The 19,701-nt window shown below is 35.5% G+C and overlaps 1 protein-coding gene across 1 annotated transcript in view; it reads left to right on the plus strand.

The window, feature by feature from the left end:
- Positions 1 to 19,701, plus strand: part of LOC127445557 (protein sidekick-1-like) — a 317,499-nt gene that overhangs the window by 177,822 nt on the left and 119,976 nt on the right. Inside the window, exons 8-12 of the mRNA XM_051705711.1 lie at positions 1,950 to 1,976; positions 7,579 to 7,690; positions 9,372 to 9,562; positions 14,681 to 14,764; positions 17,622 to 17,819. Of these exons, the coding sequence (XP_051561671.1) occupies positions 1,950 to 1,976; positions 7,579 to 7,690; positions 9,372 to 9,562; positions 14,681 to 14,764; positions 17,622 to 17,819 (612 nt within the window). The remainder of the gene's footprint in view (positions 1 to 1,949; positions 1,977 to 7,578; positions 7,691 to 9,371; positions 9,563 to 14,680; positions 14,765 to 17,621; positions 17,820 to 19,701) is intronic.

Below are 19,701 nucleotides of genomic sequence, written 5' to 3' on the forward strand. Positions count from 1 at the left end.
TTTTTTTTTTTAAATCATCTTTGCACAAGTGACTTATTGCATAGTGCTGTGCTTAGTACTAGTGTTCTTAAAACAGGGTCCACTATTTTAAGAATGCTAGCACTATGTGCAGCACTATGCAATAAGTCATTTGTGCGAAGATGATTTAAAAAATTTGCTGATATATATATATATATATATATATATATATATATATATATATATATATATATATATACGTGTGTATATATATATATATATATATATACGTGTATATATATATATATATATATATATATATAATGAAATAAGGTAAAAAGAAAAATAACCTTAGAAAGATGGCAGCCTTATTATTTTATTTTTACACAGAGATAGGTAGATCTATTAATAAAATCAGTTGACTTAAGCCATCTTTGTTGAATTAAATGCCAATAGTGTCCAGAAATTGGAAAGAAAAAGAAAAAAAACTTTTTTGTGTTGTTTTACCTAAGCTGGTATGTTTGTAACTCTAGTTAACTCTATTAATTATATCTTAAAATCCTTTTAGATTCTGGTTCAGAAATCCTTAAAATCCTTTTAGATTCTGGTTCAGGCTCCAGGCGAAAATTGTTAAATTTCACCCAGGTTCAGTGGTCGAAAACCAAATGTGGGTCATAAGATATGAAGCTAGTTTTTCTTGTCCAACAAAACAAAGGTCTAAAGTACAAATAATGTTTAAAATAAGAAAAGTACCTTTATTTATTAACATAAAGACATAATTTTTGAGAGTCCAAAATTACACTTTTATTTGGCTTTTCAGTTGCAATACTATATCTTGGGTGTGGATTTCAGAAATGTTTCAGAAGTCTGTAAAATTTCACAGAACAGCTGTTTAGTAAATGTTGGATCAGAATATCTCTGTGTGGGGGTGGGGGTGTATTTACACTCATTTGTACTCTTTGCACCTAATTTTGTTGGAGAGAAGCAGGTAGCCAAAAAGTGCGGAGCTTCCATTAAGGGCAGGTCAAGAGGTCAGCAAATTCACATAATTACATGTCGCTGGATGATAAAATAACGACAGGTGTGGTTTGGAATCAATGACCGAAGGCGAAGAGCTCAGACCCATCCCAGAAAAGAAAAGCTGATGTTGTTTTAAAGCTGCACTACAGAACTTTTTGCTCTCTAGCTTCATCTGTGGTTGAAACTTAAAATTGCAAGCAATTTGTGGAAGAACACTTTACGCGAGTTGTGTTCTGGCACTGCTCTTCTGTGCTGATTGATCTCATGTTTACCTGGACATCGCCTGTGTGTGATCATGACTGGGAGACATTCAGAGCCGGAGTCATAATGTTCTGTTTTCATGTTGATATTATTTTATTCTATTAAAAATATTACTTGCTTTGATAAAGATAAACAACACTTGTATTTACATATTTTCAGTGAATGAAAGAATTTTACACCCAAGCGCTTGAACAGGGGACTTTGCTCAACCACCACCAGTTACCAGTATATATTAATATGAATATTCAAGTGTTTTATCTACTATTGATGTTTATCATTTTAAGAGGTGAAACTTTTTATGGCTGATATGTGTTCAGTGGAAGACTTTATTATATACTATATATATATATATATATATATATATATATATATATATATATATATATATTATATTATATTGTACAGCCTCAGTTGACAATGCAAGTAAAACCATAATACTACAATAGTACATCTATGGAAGTGACGTAATGACATAAGGATGAACGACCCGACAACTCAAAATAAAAATCATTTTTGTAGGCTTACAGTAGTGAATCGTGGTAAGGACATTGTTTTAAACACTTTTTATTTATGTACTCAGTCAGTAATGCTATTTTGTTTATTTTTAACCAAAAAATCTTCCACAGTGCAGCTTTATGCTTAATTTAAGTGTAAGATGAATAATTATTTTTCTTTATTTTTCTTTGCTCTCTGTGTGACCTGATGAGCAGTAAACAAGAGGAATCGTGGTTCTCTTGGTAAGACACAATAGCGAACTCTCAACGCTTGTATTTTTCGCTCGTCCTCTCTCTCGCTTTTTCATTCATATGCTCTATTGCCCATCTCCTTGTTCTGATGACATCCGATAATCATCTGCTTTGATATTTGGAATTATGAAACAAACATTTTCCTCTCTGCTCTTTACTATCAGATTGCATAGCACCACACTATTCTTATGGTGCTAGAAAATCATACATGGAATACATAATATTTCTAACAAAAACTGCATGCATTTTACAATGTATGCTGCACACTATGCAGAAAGCATGGCACTAGTACACCATTCTGAACATAGCCATTATATATTCTTTTATTTTCTCCCTTTATTTTGCTTTCTTTGTTCTACTTACATACTTATGCTACAAAATAACATATGTATACACTCAATATAGTTAAGCTATTGCCTGGTTTTTATTACTATTATAATCATATATTATAATTCAAATCACACAGCATGATATATAGAGTGTTACACTGGTTAATATGCACACACACACATATACACATCAACCACCCTTACAAAAAAATCTAAACTAGCCTCAAACTTACTGCAAATTTGCCACTTGTTATTTCCACATGCAAATGAGCTTGTGATTTGCCGCATATGTTTGCCAGAAGTTTGCAGCTCTTCACTGGTAGTGGTGAACCTCCGGCAAACCTTTGGCAACAATGGACAATTTGCCGCAAGTATGCCGCAAAGCTCATTTGCATGTTAAAATTATCCATGGCGAATTTGTGGCAAGTTTGCAGCAAATTTGCAGTGAACTCTCAATTTTTGTAAGGGCAGTCAGAGTTCAGAGTCCTGACAAAAAATCATTTTCTCTCTCTTTCCTTTCCATTCTCACTCATGCTGTCTCATTCCGCAGTATCATTGTGTGTGTGTGTGCGTGTGTGTGCGTGTGTTTGTGTGTGTGTGTGTGTGTGTGTGTGTGTGTGTGTGTGTGTGTGTGTGAGTGTGTGTGTGTATTTTCCCTGCACTGTGTGTTTGGATGGATTTGTTAGAGGCTTAAGATAATGGATTCTCCTCAGAGACAAATTTAATATCCCCACATGTCATAATCTTACTCGCTACTCATGTAGACACAGGATTAGGATTATTACATCTGATTTTGCTGAATGACCCCTGTCCTTGTGTGTGAGACTGTGTGTACAGATTTTTGCACAAGCTAGTCTCATAGAATGAACGTTTCTATAACTACATTTTTACAAACTGATTTTTGCTAGTTGAATTTTACAGTTCGTCACAGTTTCCTGGTGAAATTACCACTAGAGGCACTACAGCAGCCTACATTTACACACTTATGTGATTAATTCCACTGTAGCTCACCTCATAGGGTGTTGGACTTTGAACTCTGAAGTACACGGTTCGAGACCAGTCAAGCAAACGAGTGGAAACGTGAGACAAGAGTGTCATAGAAATGACATGACATGACGTGGTTGCTTCAGAAAATGTGCTTTTCATTTTTCATTTTGTTTTTGGACACTATCGGTTAGGTTTAGGTGTTGGTTAAGGGTAAGGATGTCTAATTTAACTTTAGATCACTATTGGTTAGGTTTAGCTTAAAGTTTTACAGTAGGTTAGGGAAGTACATTTTGCTCATTGAAACCGTCTAATATTCACCTTAAAAGCCTTGTCTGATTACGACACCATTTCACTCACCATTTCACTGGCGCCCCCCGCTGGACATTTCACTAGGACACTGTAGCAAAATGCATAGTAATGCATGTCATTTAATTTTGCGAAACTTTTGCCACGGTCACGTAATGTTCACGAGACCAGGCTGCTCTTGCATGTCATAGCAATGGCCTACATCAGAGGTTGGCAATCTATTTGACATGAAGTTTAATTTAGAAAATTCCTTTGAATCACTGTGCGCCTACCCTCTGAAAGAAATATAATTGGGGGCGTGGTTTACTATAGTTATCTATTCATTTTTAGTGGAAAATGACAAGAAATTAGAAACAGGTTTGGCTATTATAGATAGATAGATAACATGCCTAAAGGTTGTTGTTTTTTTGCCATATGAATAATACAAAAAAACTGGGCAACACTTTATAATAACTTTCATTAATAAACCATTAACAAACATTGTATTATGCTTAACAAATCATTAATGTATATTCAAATAGTTAAACAATGAGGTAATGCACTTGTTAATGATTTTAAATGAATTTACCTTCATTTACATAATGCATAACCTATCATTAGTTTGTTAATTCAAATACTTACAAATGTTATTAAACTTTCATTCATGTATGTTCTTGTACTTTTTAATATCTACAAATGATTTTAACAAATGTCGTATAATGATTAACAGATCATTTGTTAATGTACTGTACATTTGAATGCTTACAAACGTTATTAACCTTTGATCACTTTTTAAATGTTTTCTGGAATTATATGTATTTTTCACCACTTCACACACTATCCATGTTTACACATTATTAATTAATGTCCAGTCAATTTATAACCAAGTTCTGTAAAGGCCACATATTTGCTGTTTGTTTGTTTGTTGTAGTATGTATACATGCATTTACTATATGCACATCTTTACAAATCTTTATAATCAGATTCATTATCTCATTATTTTGTAAACAAAAAATCTTTATTAAATATTTTTTCACATTTTTGCTGTACCCAATCTAAAGTTAAAACCATATATCCATTGCAGGTGTTTATAAAGTTTATAAAGGTTAACTAATAATTATTTAGTATATATTTAGTATATTTGGACTTTGAGCTACTGTTACAAAGTTTGTTTAAGGGTTGGTTTGTTAAATTTAGTAGAGTGCTATCTGCTCTGCTTATTTCGTCCTTCTTTGAGAGTGTTCGTCTTATCATTCAGCTCATAACTGAATAAAAGAAGAGGGAGCATTACTGCAAGAGATAGTTTGGCAGGTTTATTTCTAAAATAAGTAACTAAATAAAATTAATACATACAATATCAAGCCCTCTCACATGTTTCACTTGCATGCCAATAGTTACCGCTCCCAAGGTTGCCGACCCCTGGCCTACATTGTTATTTTCCTAACATCTCGATTTGCTCAAGGCAGCTAATCTCGGTGCCTGATGAAAGCGTACCCAGGAAAGCAACACCATGTCAAACACCATTCTGACTTGAGTGCATGAGAGTGTTTAAGTGGCTGACAGCAGAATTACTTCAAAAGTGTGACACACTGTCTTTTCCCCTTAGTGAAAAACATCTTTCATTTGTAGCATTCTCTAGGCTACTGTACTCCTGAACTCACTCTGAAAAAATAACATACTGCTATAATCAGCACTTCCTCAAGCACTGTGTGAGAATAGATGGGTTTGTAAAATTAGACTGTCAGCAGTAGTGAAGGATGTGTGGTAGAGTGTGATTCTTATTTCTGTTATTCCATATTTAATGTATAAATGCTATTTTTTTTTTTACTGTCCAGGGTAATACAAATATTCGCACAATGTAATTTAGAAAAGTAGAACATGTTTCTGGATAAACATCCTTTGTTGGTTCTGGAAAAACATTCAGTCAGTTAATCATCACATTAATCATTTACTCATCCTCATGTTGCAAACCTAAATGGCTTTGTTCGGTGGAACACAAAAGGAGATATTAGGCGAAACTTTAATTGTGTGGAAAAAAAAAGATGCAATGAAGGTGAGTAGTGACTGAGGCTGACATGCCTTCACATTCTGCCTAACATCTCCATCTGTCTTCCACTGAAGAAAGAAAGTCATACAGGTTTGAAACAGCATGAGAGTGAGTGAATGATGACAGAATTCAAATGTTTGCACGGATATTCTAAGCATACTGCTTACATATACAAGCCAGAGCAAAACAGGATACAGTTTAGCACCACACGTGTCCGAGTTTGTTTGGCGTAGTCAGTACTGGAATTAAATTTAGAATCTGCCAGCCAATGCAAATCAGGTTGCATGCCAAGTAATGAGATCCAAACCTGAGGTGCCAAAGTTTAACACATGCTGGCTACATTTAGAGTGCACACACAGAACCATGATTGTGGAAAAGCACTTAGTTTTCAAAAACTTTTCAGAAAAAGCTCTGCTATACATCTTGTTTCTCTTTTTATTGACTTTTCCTGTCCAATTCTATTGGCTCACTCCGATCTTCTCTATTTCATTTTTGCTCGCAGTCTACTTTTTTGTCATCTTTTTTGAATTATGACATAGAGCAAGATGAATGCATAAATTATACACATTCTTTCAGAGATAACAAAAGTTAGAGCATCTATCACTGCAATGTTTTGTGGTTGCAAGACTGCATTACACTTTTCTAGTCGCTGATCAAAGATGAGATCAAAGCTTATGTGTATGTATTTGCATGTGTATGAGCTGCAGTCTTGCAGGTTTATCTATATATTGCAGGTAGGCTGATTTTCATCTGACGTTCACACCATTCACATTAACTCTTAAAGAGATAGTTCACCCAAATAATTAAAAATGATGTAAATCATTTACTCACCCTCATGCTGTTGCTTCCTTGGAACACAAAATGAGATATTTTTAAGAATGTACCAGGTTTTTTTTTATTTATTTTTTTTTTTTACAATTGCAGTGAATGGGGACTGAAGTTTTATATTTTTTAAAAGAACACAAAAGTAGCCATTGAAGTATCATTAATGTAGTCAAAGCAACTTTTTAAGTCAAAACGAGTATTTTTAAGTCAACGAAAGTTTGGGGTGAGAAACACTCGTCATTCACTGATGATCTTTCGCTCCTTTGAGTTAACTCGAGAACTTCTGTAACTGGATCCTTGAGTCAATGAGTTAAACTCAAGATTCAGATCTTTCCAAATCATTTAGACTAATTTTGTGAACCTAATCTATCAATTCCATTGAACGGATCTGAAAAAATAAAATAAAAATAAAAATAAAAAAAATATTGTTCATGAATTGGACATTGCTACTTCTTTCATTAATTCATAAATAAAGAGTTTTGGCAGATGTCCAAAAAGATTTTCAGGGAATAACAACTTAAATTTCAGTGTTTTTCTCACATAAAGCTATCATATGACTTCAGAAGACTTGGAATATAGCGGATAAGTTGTATGAACCACTTTTATGATATTTGTATGGTGTCATCCTTTTTTAAAGCTTGAAAGCTCCAGTCCTCATTCATTGTAATTGCATGGAAATGAGCAACCAGTAGATTCTTCAAAATGTTTCCTTTTGTGTTTCATGGAAGAAAGAAAGTCATACAGATTTCAAAAAGACATGAGGGAGAGTAAATTATGATAGAATTTTCATTTTTGGCCAAAATCTTCCTTTAAAGATGCAATCACGTCACATTTTCACATTTTGCCTCTTTTTTTTTTCTTTTTTTTTTTGGCTCTCTTCCTGTCTTTTCCTCTGTTATCATCTATCAACTATGGATAGTCATTTGACTTTTCTCTTTTGCATGTATTATTTTTCAGACAGAGAAAGAAATGTTTCAGAGAAGATAAAAGGAAGACAAAAAACTTTCAGGCTCATCAAAAAGCCTTATATCTCTCATGATGCTCAGTCTATTAACCTGATTGATTGTGCCAATAATCAGACAGTATTTTTCTCACCACTCTCTCCCTTTCTCTATCTCAGATGTTATTGCCCCTGCTGAATTGGTTGCCCCGGTGATAGTGATTGCACCTAAGAACACATCAGTGGTTGCCAGGGCGAGTGAGGCTACTCTTGAGTGCGTCGCTAATGCGAGGTGGGTTGCCCCCGACAGCGGTGACTCACCACCAGAGTTCGTTAGCAAAGGCTTCTCGCACTTCCTTTATCATTTCAAAGATGGTTTCCATCATTACATTGTTGAAATTATGTGATGTTGTAAGCATTAGTCAGAAACAGAAACCGTTATATTATCTGTCACTTCAAATTACTGTGCATGAAGTAAAACTTGACATCTTCGAATCTGTTGTCTTGATTTTAATGAAGTCAAACTGTTTTTGATTAATTTCTTAATCATCTTAATTAATGGCATAATGTTGATTGGCACAAAAATTACTTGTGGCTCATCCCTCCTTTTCTTTAAAAAAAAAAAAGCAAACATTTTATTTCCAGTTTGACACTTACAATGGATGTGAATGGGGTCCAATTTGTAAACATTAAAATACCCACTGTTTCAAAAGTGTAGCCACATGACATAAACAAAATGTGTGTCAACATGATTTTAGTGTGACAAAATCGCTATTAACCTTTTCTGTTGAAAGTTTTAGCAAACTTTACAACCTCGTTGCCATGATGTTGTAATGTCAACAAAACCTAAACCCCAAAATTAATTAAAAATTACGATTTAAACAAATTTACAGCTGAAATGTGTTTTAACAGAAGAACTAATGTAAGTGCTTTTATACAATTATAAACTTCACATTTCACATTCACACCCTCCATAAATTGTCCCCATTCACTTTCATTGTAAGTGTCTCACTGTAACCTCGATTATTGCTTTTGTATGGAACAAGTCATAATTAATATTTGTGGTAATTTACATTATTCCACAAATGCTGTCTATTGAGCTTAACTTGTATTGAACCCAGAATATTCCTTTAAATGGGATAAGTTTCACAATGAAACCTGCCATTAAATAGCCTATTATTATCTTTTCAGCAAAGTTCAAACTGTAAAACAATTATGAAACACAAAACAGTTCATGACATTTTTGTAACAGTAACATACACCAATATCAAATCATTGTTTTGGCCAACACACATTGTAATTAATAAAATTGAAACATTTATAAGATTTAAAAAACATGTGACAACCTGCCCTAACCTGACATTTATGCAAAATACCCTTGTCCTGAGGACCTTTGCCTAAATGTATGCTAGTGTGGTTTTATTGTGTTCCCTTGGTTACTCAGTGGCTATAGCAAAAAATATGATGATGCACTGTCAGAAAATGCAAAAAAGGTGTTTTAGGGGTGCAACAGCTTGTCACTCATGCTGTACCCTCAAAGGTACACCCACTGTACCCTTTACATGTCAATTGGAATGTATCTGTACCTTATCTGTCTATGAAGGGTACATATTAGTACCTTAAGATGTAAAGAAAGTTGTACTTCTAAAGGTACAATTTTAGCACACGTTTATTTTTTTTTATGGTGTAGTGAAATTTTTGTTTGGAAGATAGAATTCATGAAAATGATTCTGAATTTTCAGTGATTTTGAACTAGGTGTTTGAAACCAACCTATAAAACCAATGCAAGGAAAACACACATTTGCACAGTTGGACTTGAGATGTAGCTCTTGTGACAACACCCCCCTGTGACAACTAGCTCCAGTCTCCCCTGTGTATTTTTTCTTGCATATTTAAAGCATAATTGCTCTGGTCGTTTAATTTATTTTAGCATGGCAGTTCATTTGCTCTGTTTGAATGTGTGTGCGGAGCAGATCTCTTGACAGGCTGCAGGTGTTCTGGAAGCGTAATGGGGTGAGACTAACAACAGGAGTGGACTCGTTTGGTCGCAGACTGGTCATCAGTAACCCCACCTCAGCTGACGTGGGTCTGTACGTGTGTGAGGCGGCGCTCAGGAACAGCAGCCAGAAGAGCACAGAGGCCAAAGCGTATCTCTCCGTCCTTGGTAAGAAGACCAGTGTTCCTCTGTAACACCTCATAAAAAGGAGTCACCAACAGGGTTTTAGTATTATGTTACTGAAATGGCTTAAACAGCAGTAGTTTGACTCACATACTTTGAATGCGAATATACAATGAACCCAAAGTCCCTTCAAGGCAAGTCAAGAAGCTATTTTCTGTGTACACAAGCGCCATAAAAGTGCAGCTCCTATCTACTTGAATGGGAAAAGACTGAAACCTCCAAAATGGTTGGTCAATATTACGATCAAAGAAAATATTTCAAATCAGCAGTGAAATCTGACAACAGTGGTATCATAAATTTTGGTTCTTTAGCTCAGATCACACACAAAAAAAACAGTTTTCAGGCTGGTCCAGTGATGCGCATGCGGTTTCTCAAACTAATTGACAAGCGGTGTCTGTATCTAAAAGTTGATTGGCAATTTTACCTGTAAGGCGGGACTTGCTTTTCTACATCGCCATATTGGGCATTCCAAATTCTCACATGTATTTTAATACAAGTGCTCCGTCTTGTGCTAAACAGTGCTTGAGAATGCAGTGTGTATTTGCGTTGCATTATGAATTGCATTCTGACACATTTCGGAATGCAACGACATGTGAAACTGACCTTGCATTACTAGAAGCATTTGCGTTCATGTTGTGTAGGTATGTTTCAGGCCTTACTTGAATTGCAGACACATAGTTTTTAGGGGCCATTCACACCAAACGTGTCCTTACGCTAAAAAAAGCTAGATGCAGCACCATGATTAGAGTAGAACGCAGGTGTCTTGAGATGTGTTTTTATCAGTTAAAGTTATATTTACCTTGACACGACGTATAAAAAAAGATGCTGATATAAAACATCGAAACTCAAATGCGGTCAAATACGTCCACCTAGCGCATGTTTAAATAGGTTTACAATTTAAAAGCTGTACGGAAGTATGCCAAAACATGTTCAGTGTGAAAGGCCGGTGATGCTGCCACAACCAGCACCCCTTGCCAGCAGCGTAGCAAGACCCTGGCTGATAGGGCTGAAGCCCCAGATCTTTTGTTAATAGCCCTGAATGAGTGATGAGAAGAAAAAAATTAAGGTTTAATGTCCATTACATCAGGGTACAAAATACTGATCAGTGAGCCCAACTTGCATTAATTGACAGTTCGCACTTTGACTTTTACCTGCTTTTCGTGCTCAAGTTCATCAGACATGTAACGAAAGCCTCGTGTGGGAGCTTACTATTTTCTCTCACAGGGATGCAGCTTTTCTGTATCAGAGGCACTGAGGTTTTATTATGCAAGCCTTTCTAAATTTCTAAATATATAATCTATAAACCTAATTTCTAATCTTCATTTGTTTTTAACAGTCCACACACCAAGTAGATTTTAATGCATGCGGCAGTCATCTTGATTGGTTATTCGGGTTTAGTTGGGAGTCGGTACGCGGGAATAAAGAATGTTTATTGCAGTGGAATTTCCTCAAATGCAATTCAAAATAGCAGCACAGTGAGCTATCAGCCTAAATAGCACAATAGTTACACTGCTGCATTTAAATAGCCTCTTTGTGGTCCCTTGATTTTTAAATGGTTTAAAATCAAATGACATTGAACTTGTCAAATTATTTTACTTAAGTCTGCACACCAGGAGGAAAAAAACACTCTTTACTGTTTATCAAGCGTTGAAACTTTGCTTTGTTAAAAACAACCTGGAATCATGTTTAATAACAGTCATGAAACCCAATAGGTGTTTCGAGATGCGTTTATAAAATGAAAGTTATGATGATCCCACGAAGGCGTTTTATTGCCACATTAAATAAAAAAATAAAAAATAATTATGATTTTGATAGTAAAGTTGTAATATTTTGCGAATAAATTAAAAATGACGAGAATAAAGTTGTAGCATTATGAAATTAACATCCTAGTAGTTTGAGAATAAAGTCGTAGAATTATGATATTAAATTTCGTATGAGAAAATAGTCAAAAATATTAGAATAAAGTCGTAGCATTTTGATATTATAGTCATAATATTTTGAGAATAATGTAAAAATTATTAGAATAAAGTATTAGCATTGTGAGAATAAAGTAGTATACTGTGTGAATTAAGTAGAAATATTAGAGAAAAAACCCTCAATATTAGACTAAACAGAGCGTCATTATCACAACGATAGAACGGACGCAAAGCCAGCAGCTTCATTAATGCAAGAGACGGATGTGGAGGACGTAGTTAAATCACACTTTAGGATAGGAATTTGCAATAAAGAAATCCTTGGTCTTTTGGCGCATCAGCACAGATATTATTATCCGGACTCTTCAGCGGTTATGTAGGAAATGTTATTTATTCAGGAGAAAGAACCAGACAGATTCGAGCAGTTCCCATTGGGTTTTCCTCTCTAAACAGTACTGTAACTGAGGGGATGTTACCACATACAATATCTTGATATGGACTTATATAATTCACAGCAGTTCCAATTATTATATCTCGTGCCTCCCTTAACAGGCGCCCACAGATTGAAAACTCCTGTACTAATGCACACCTCATTCATGAACAGAGAGCTCGCAAATACTTCCCACAAATTCAGCACGGTTGCATAGCCAAGTTATCTCCCTGGTTAGTGATGTTGTATGTAAAGACCCAGACGCTCCATTTTGCTGTTGTCCACCACATCACTTTGATGTTACTTTCATATCGATTTGTTCTCGAAATATCACCACTTTAAACTCATAATGCTTCGACATTATTCTCGTAATTTTTACTTTATTCTCAATGCTACATAACAATTGCAAAATTAAATAGTTAAATTACTTTGATTTTATTGTTAGCATTCATTTCTGCACAATGAACAATGAGCTGACAAGTTGTAATTCTCGCTTTGATCCTCCGCAATTTAAATTAAAACGTGTTTGATCTGTTTATTGCGTGCCCGACGTTTGCTTATATAAAGTTCTGAACTGGTGTCAGTGTTACGTGTCATATAATTATTATTTGACAGGTTGGGTGGTCATTTTTTAAGTCATGGAAGGAAGGATTCTTCTTATTTTTATATTATAATATGGCCTGTGGGCTAAGCCCTGGATGACACTGAAGTCTAACAACGCCCCTGCCCCTTGCTCTCATCATCCAGTGTCATAGCTCTCGGCTTGCAATGTTTTCAAAAGGTCAGCGGGTTTAAATATCCTCCTTACATCCGTCCTTGCAGCTCTTTGATCCAAAAACACAAATATTACTCTCTGCCCCAAGATCTTTTACCAAAGATGAGCTGTGAAAATTTTACCATGACTCGCACTCTTATTAGACAGAGCAACGAATATTCATTCAATGAGCTTATCTGACAGGTGTGCGCCTAACATGATTGGGTGAAAGGGAGCCATGCATATGCATGAGGCAGCCAATGGAGTGATGAATAAATTGGGGCTGTTGGAGGCTAAGTAGGACTTTTATAGAAAGATAAAGTGAACATGTCAGAACAACCAGCAGTGGGAAAGACGAGACCATGGAGGTATGTATTGTTTCTGCTGTTGAATCTAATCCAGGCCCCAATCTGAATATGTATATCCTGATCTGCATAAACATACAATGAGAATGAATAAGCGCTGATTTGTTAGGGAATAAAGAAAAGGAGGAGAGGAACAAAAGAAGAAAGACAGAAAATGAATTAAAGAAATCGTGACATTGTTACACAGTTAGGTTTTTTGCTGTTATTTGTTTTTCCCCCATCCCCAATCTTTTTTGTCATTATTTTTCGGAAATGAAAAGCTGTTATCTGCATCCCGCTTTACACATCTTTTGTCTCCGTTCTTGAGATAGACAAGGCAAGGGAGGAAAAAAAATGGCCAGGTGCATAAAAAGGTAACAGGAGTCGTGATATTCCTCTCACAAAATCCAAAAATAAAGGCGAGAATTAAAGTGCAGTGGATGAAAGGGTCTTCATAAAAAGTTTTCTTTACTCTATTTTTTACCAGTATGATGAGCTAAGTGCAGCAGCAGAGACAGCTGTGAAACATGTGGGCTCACTTCCTGCTTTTACATGTAGTTTAGTGAAGTACACATCCATGTTTTCACTCTTTTATCATGATATCAAAACACACTCCTTGAATATCCGACTTTTACACCAGCAAGCACCAACTCTTGCACACATACTAGCATACTTCATTCAAGCATGCTCACTTTTAGGATCCAAAACCTATTGAGCTGCCTCTATAAACAGCACTTTAAGGAGTCATAGTGCAAGCTACTGACGTGAAGACTGTTCCAAAAGTAGGTAGCGTAAATACAGTATGGTGCCTACTAAGATACCTCGTTTTATGTCATTTCTAAGGCAGCATGTGCATGTGCATTCTTTGCTCATAAGGTAGACAAGAAAAAATAAATATAAACCGGAGTAAGCGGTTAAAAACTCTATTTTACCCAGTATTTTAGTGCACTATGTATATTTCTGCTTATTAGAGTATCATATCATTCCTTTAGCAACATGCTAACATGCTCTGGAGACTGTTGTACGTGAAAATCCTAGGAGATCGGCAGTTACAGAAATACTCAAACCAGCCCGTCTGGCACCAACAATCTTGCCATGGTTGAAATCACTGAGATCACATTTTTTCCCCATTCTGATGGTTGATGTGAACATTAACTGAAGCTCCTGACCCATATATGCATGATTTTATGCATTACACTGCTGCCACACGATTGGCTGATTAGATAATCGCATGAATAAGTAGGTGTACAGGTCTTCCTAATAAAGTGCTTAATGTATGTATGTAGCTAAGATCCCTGCTTAAATAAATCAATTTAAACAACAAAAAAATATTTAATACCTTTACAAGTGTAGTTTGTTTTTGGCCATATTCCATTAGGATTTAATGGTTTGTATTGGTTTCCATAACAGATATGTATTGGTCTCTAATGGTATCCACTTAACATAACATGCCACCAATAGAAGCAAACACATTACCAGTAGAGACCCACAGGGACCATTGTTGTTTCCACTAAAACCAATACAATTCCTATACATTAAAACCATTCGAATTTCTGAAGATATAGTAGATGTTCTAGTCACAATATAATGTACAAAATTGCTGCACAAAATTGACTGCCTTTTATTTGTACTTATATGTATTGGTTGTTTGTATCATCACAGATTCCCCATACTTTACATCAAATCCAAAAAGGACAGTCATAGCTGAAGTTGAGAAGACCGTGGAACTTCAATGTCAGGCCAAAGGTAAGCCCCGCCTACTGCTGTACACATTTCCCCCTCTTGAGGGGCGTTCGCACGGACAGCAATTTGCTGCAACAAAGCAATGGAAGTCACTTATTTTCAATAAGAACTGCAGATGTGGGGCGAGCTGGATGCTGCAGTCAAGTCGAAATGCCTTCTAGCAACCAACTGTGCAGCAAGTTGTTGACCAATATAATCACTTTAGTGTGAACACTTTTTTAGACAAAGGCAGCTGTGTTGTGCCTATCAAATTTTTGCACCTCATCTGAGTTTGAGTAATATAATTTTTATTCTGCTTGTTGTACAATCATTCTGCTGCAAGACTCCAGGAAACTATAATCTTTATAATGTCAGGAATATAAAGGTACCAGCACTTTCTTTAAAAAGTCACTTCCAGTGCAATACCTTTTAAAAGCAGCCCTCACAGTCATAGCACAATGAACCAATTTCTCCATAATGCGCATAATGCTTATGCTCGCTTTACTGTGACCAGTTTGCTTTTAGACTGCAATCTACTGCAAGAATGTCAGTTTATGTGCTGAGTCAACCATAATATGTGATGCTTTTATCATTTAAATTTTTCTTTAGTCTCACTTGTTGCCTCAGAAAATTGACCTTTTCTCCAAGCACATCACAACGACTCCCACTCGTCTTTGCGCTACGTGTCCTTATTTTAATTCATTTTTACTTAATTGACAAAATGTGTGATATGAAATGGGTGGTCAAGTACATTAGAAATGGTGAGTCATGTGCTAATGTTATTAGTCGCTAATTGGCCTCAGTGTTCTTCCTACGTTAGGATCTAGTTAAAAGACATTAGGTATATCTTTGGCTGCTCAGAGCAATGCAATTGTGGGATCCAAGAAAATCCTTTTAACAAGCTGCGTAAATCTGACCTACATTTCAGCAACAAAGTGCCAAGTGTCTAAAAGTTTAACTTTTCTTGACTTCTAACTAGGAATATTTGAAAAGAGAAACCTCAAGCAGTTATTTATTCTTTCTTTCCTTCATTCTTACGTATTTTTTTTCTTTATCTTTTTTTTTTTTTTTTTTTACGTAAATTTGGACAGTTTCCTAGTCAAGAAACTTTTGAAAACTACTAAGACACTTCTTTTTCTTTTTTTTTTCTTCTTCTGTTTTTTTTTTTTTTTTGCTGCAGAGATTGTACCTCTGCAATTTACACTTGCTGTGAATCTCGGCTTGTTCTCTTTGCACTTTCGTAAGAGTGTGAAGCTGAGTTTGCACGCACTTTTTCATAAACTGTCAGAAATTTAATTACAGCAAGGCTGTTTTTGACAGTCTTATTTTAACATCCTTGCCTTGCATCCTCCCATGGGTGTGACAAGACTATCGATGCCGAAACTCCTCCATAGGAAGCAGCACAGAATGGAGGCACGTTATGTGACTTTTTAAAAAGTTGAGCTGCAGGATTTATAAATTATGTTCTTAAATGTGTTTCTGATTTGCATATCATGATGAGCATATCATGAGCTCTTTCAGTTGAACTCAATTTACAATTATTGCTTATAATTATAATTGCCGTTTTATTCATTCTCTCACTCACTCACTATTTTTCTGCCTTTTCGATTTCTCCCTCTCTCTCAGTTACTCTCTCATTTATCCTCCTGTTCAAATCTTCTCCTTTTCTCAGTGAAGCATGTCAAAATTTTATTGGAAGTTTCATCAATCAAAACCAATTTATTAGATTAAATTTCCATTAATTAAACCAAAGTGTGCTCTGATGAAGGTCTGTTGATGGAAATGTTAACTTCATGATAAATCAGGCTGTTTGTGTGGGTATTTGCCTACTTTTTTAATAATCTTTCTTACCAAATCCCACAGGGAGTTTGTGTATATACTGTATGTAAATTGACTGCTTAAACATTTGGAGTACATGATAAAAGTTGTTTGGAAAACTGATATTTATTTTTCAATATGTACACAAGTCTGGACGCACTTGACTGAATTATGTTGCTTATTATGTTGCCAGAAATATTCCGGGTTCAATATAAGTTAAGCTCAATCAACAGCATTTGTGGCATAATGTTGATTAGCACAAAAATAAATTTTGACTCAAAAATAAAAAAGTTACAGTGAGGCACATACAATGGAAGTGAATGGAATTTTTGGAGGGTTTCAAGACAGAAATGTGAAGCTTATAATTTTATAAAAGCACTTACATTAAATATTCTGTAAAAATGTGTGTATTATTTGAGCTGTAAAGATGTTAATATGGTGTTACATCATCATGGCAACAAAGTTGCAAAATTGGCTATAACTTTCATCACACTAAAATCATGTTAATGCACATGTAGTTTACATCTTGTGGCTATACATTTGAAACAGTGAGTTTTTTTATGTTTACGGATTGGCCCCATTCACTTCCATTGTAAGTGTCTCACTGTAACCCAGATTAAGGCTTTTTTAAGACAAATCAGCATAATTATTTTGTGGTAATCAACATTTTGCCACAAATGCCTTTGATTGATCTTAACTTGGATTGCACCCAGAATGTCCCTTTTTACTTTTTAGTCTAAAGGCTTCTTAGTAATAACTTTAGTAATTACAATATAAATTGCGCCTTTATATACATTTCTTTACATAAAAAATCAAACAAACGAACAAACATGCTTTTTTTATTTTTTTATTTTTTTATTTCTTTATTTACTCAACTAACTCATGAAGTTGGTTGAAAGAATGCCCACCTAGGCAAAGGGTAATTCACTACCTATTTCCCATACTTCAATTTGTGTTATTACAAAGTTTTGTTGACTTTACTATGTGAAAAATAGTAATAATTTACTGGTAGTGAACATGATAATCTGCTAAAACAACTAGTCATGGTGTGTGTATTATTTAGGGGTTCCCACACCAAAGCTGGAGTGGTATAAGGATGCCGTCCCCCTCTCCACGCTGAATAACCCGCGATACAAGCTCATCTCTTCCTCAATGGTTCTGCAAGTGCGGAGAATTCAGCCAGACGATTCCGGAATATTCCAGTGCTTTGCCCAAAACATGGCAGGAGAAATCCAGGCATATACCAACTTGGTTGTCACAAGTAAGATGACCTTCAAACTGCCAGACACACAAAAACACAAACATAAAATGACCAAACAGGTTGATATCAGTGTAAAACACATAGTTTGGTTGATTAAATGGAGCTAATCAAATAAATAGTTCACTGGAAATTCAGTCATTTGCTCACTCACATGGCAATCTAAACCTATATAACTTACTTTCTTCTGGTGAACACAAGATATTTTGGACTCCAAGTTTCTCTTTTCCATACAATACAAGCATATAGTGACAGGGGCTTTCCAGCTACAAAAATGGACAAAAAGCACCATAAGTACCATAAAAGTAGTCCATAGCACCAGGTTTGATGTAACTGAATCCTAATGACATGACCAAACTTGCCAACTTTGAATAAGCACATGCACAAATAAAATTTGAGAGCTATAGCAGAGGGGAAGATTTTCAATTAACTTAATTTTGGGGTCTGTGCTCGGTTGCATAAAACACCTTAAGTTTTTCCCTTAAGTATAACACTTAAAGCGTGATTTCCCCTTACCTGAGGGAATGACCTGAGGGTGTTGCATATACTGTAACACCTTGGCTTGTCCTAACCAGACGCGACGCCATAAGATTCCAGTGACAAGCAATCTGTCTGTCCACACCTGGCGCGGCACCACACTGCGATATTAATACACTAAAATGAGGATAATTGATAATAAAATGTAGAAAACAGAGCAATTAAAGACGGAACAGTCTGTTTATTGAATGCAACTCATTTTCTCACATAAGCTCCGTAACGTTTTCTACGGCAAGCCCCAATCACACACATATGCAGGGCAAAGTTACGTTATGAATCACTTCCTTATTCAGTCTGTACAATTGTTTATGTTCACGCAGCACTCCTGTTGTTATTTCGCTGATCTCCATGTGACAGGGGAGCGAGAGAATGTCAGAATGATCTGGTATGTCTCCCACTGCATATTCCTCTAATTGAATTGACTCAAAGACTTTTTTGTCTACACATTTTCGCATGCAGACCCATTATTAAAGGATTCTGCTTTTCCAGCCGGCCGGCAAGTGCCCTTTTTTGAGAAAGGCACCTTTGAAAGACTGTGCCAGGTAGGGGTGGATTAGAGGTGCAAGACATTAAGATTCTTGTAAAACTGTGCAGAGAACTGATTGCCATCCTAAATTAAGAATATTAGTGGTGGTCAGTAAGGGTGTAGGATATACAGTATATAAAAATTTGCGATATATGTCAAATGAACTTGCGGTATGATTTTAATTCATCCATTTGTACAGTTTATAAAGATTTAGAGAGCAGATAATACTAGGCACACTTCTGGTTTGTGTGTGCTCCTATTAGATTGCCCTCCAGTTAGCAATTTCTATTTAAATTTGTATTTGCGTGACCATCAAATTTGTACTGCTGCAACAGTTTTTCATTGCTAAAAATGGTCTAAACTGGGTTCTCCCTATCGCGAAAAAATTTGCCTCGGCACACTATACTCTTCAATTGGTTGTATAAACTTAGCTATTTCTTCATTTTTAGAAACCTTGAAACTCTTAACCTAAGGTGAAGTTTTCCTAACCTTAACCCTATAACGTCGTATCAAATATGGTACACAATGTTTGATGGATCGTGTCTCACTCTCTGTTCAAGCTGAAAGGTAAAAACAAATGTATGGTATGTAAGTTTCACATGTTTATGTCACCATCTAGTGTATGGTATGTAAGTTTCACATGTTTATGTCACCATCTAGTGGTTATTTGTGAAAAAAGGGGTTTCGATGTTTATATCGATCCATTTAACTTGTGTGAAAAATGAATCTTATGTTGGGATAAATGACAACTTATTTCAATAAAGTGAAAATGACAGTAATGATTATATTGTTACTGATATTTTAAAATGAGTATTTGCTGAA

Source organism: Myxocyprinus asiaticus, chromosome 8, assembly GCF_019703515.2.
Source record: "Myxocyprinus asiaticus isolate MX2 ecotype Aquarium Trade chromosome 8, UBuf_Myxa_2, whole genome shotgun sequence".
Lineage (NCBI taxonomy): Eukaryota > Metazoa > Chordata > Actinopteri > Cypriniformes > Catostomidae > Myxocyprinus > Myxocyprinus asiaticus.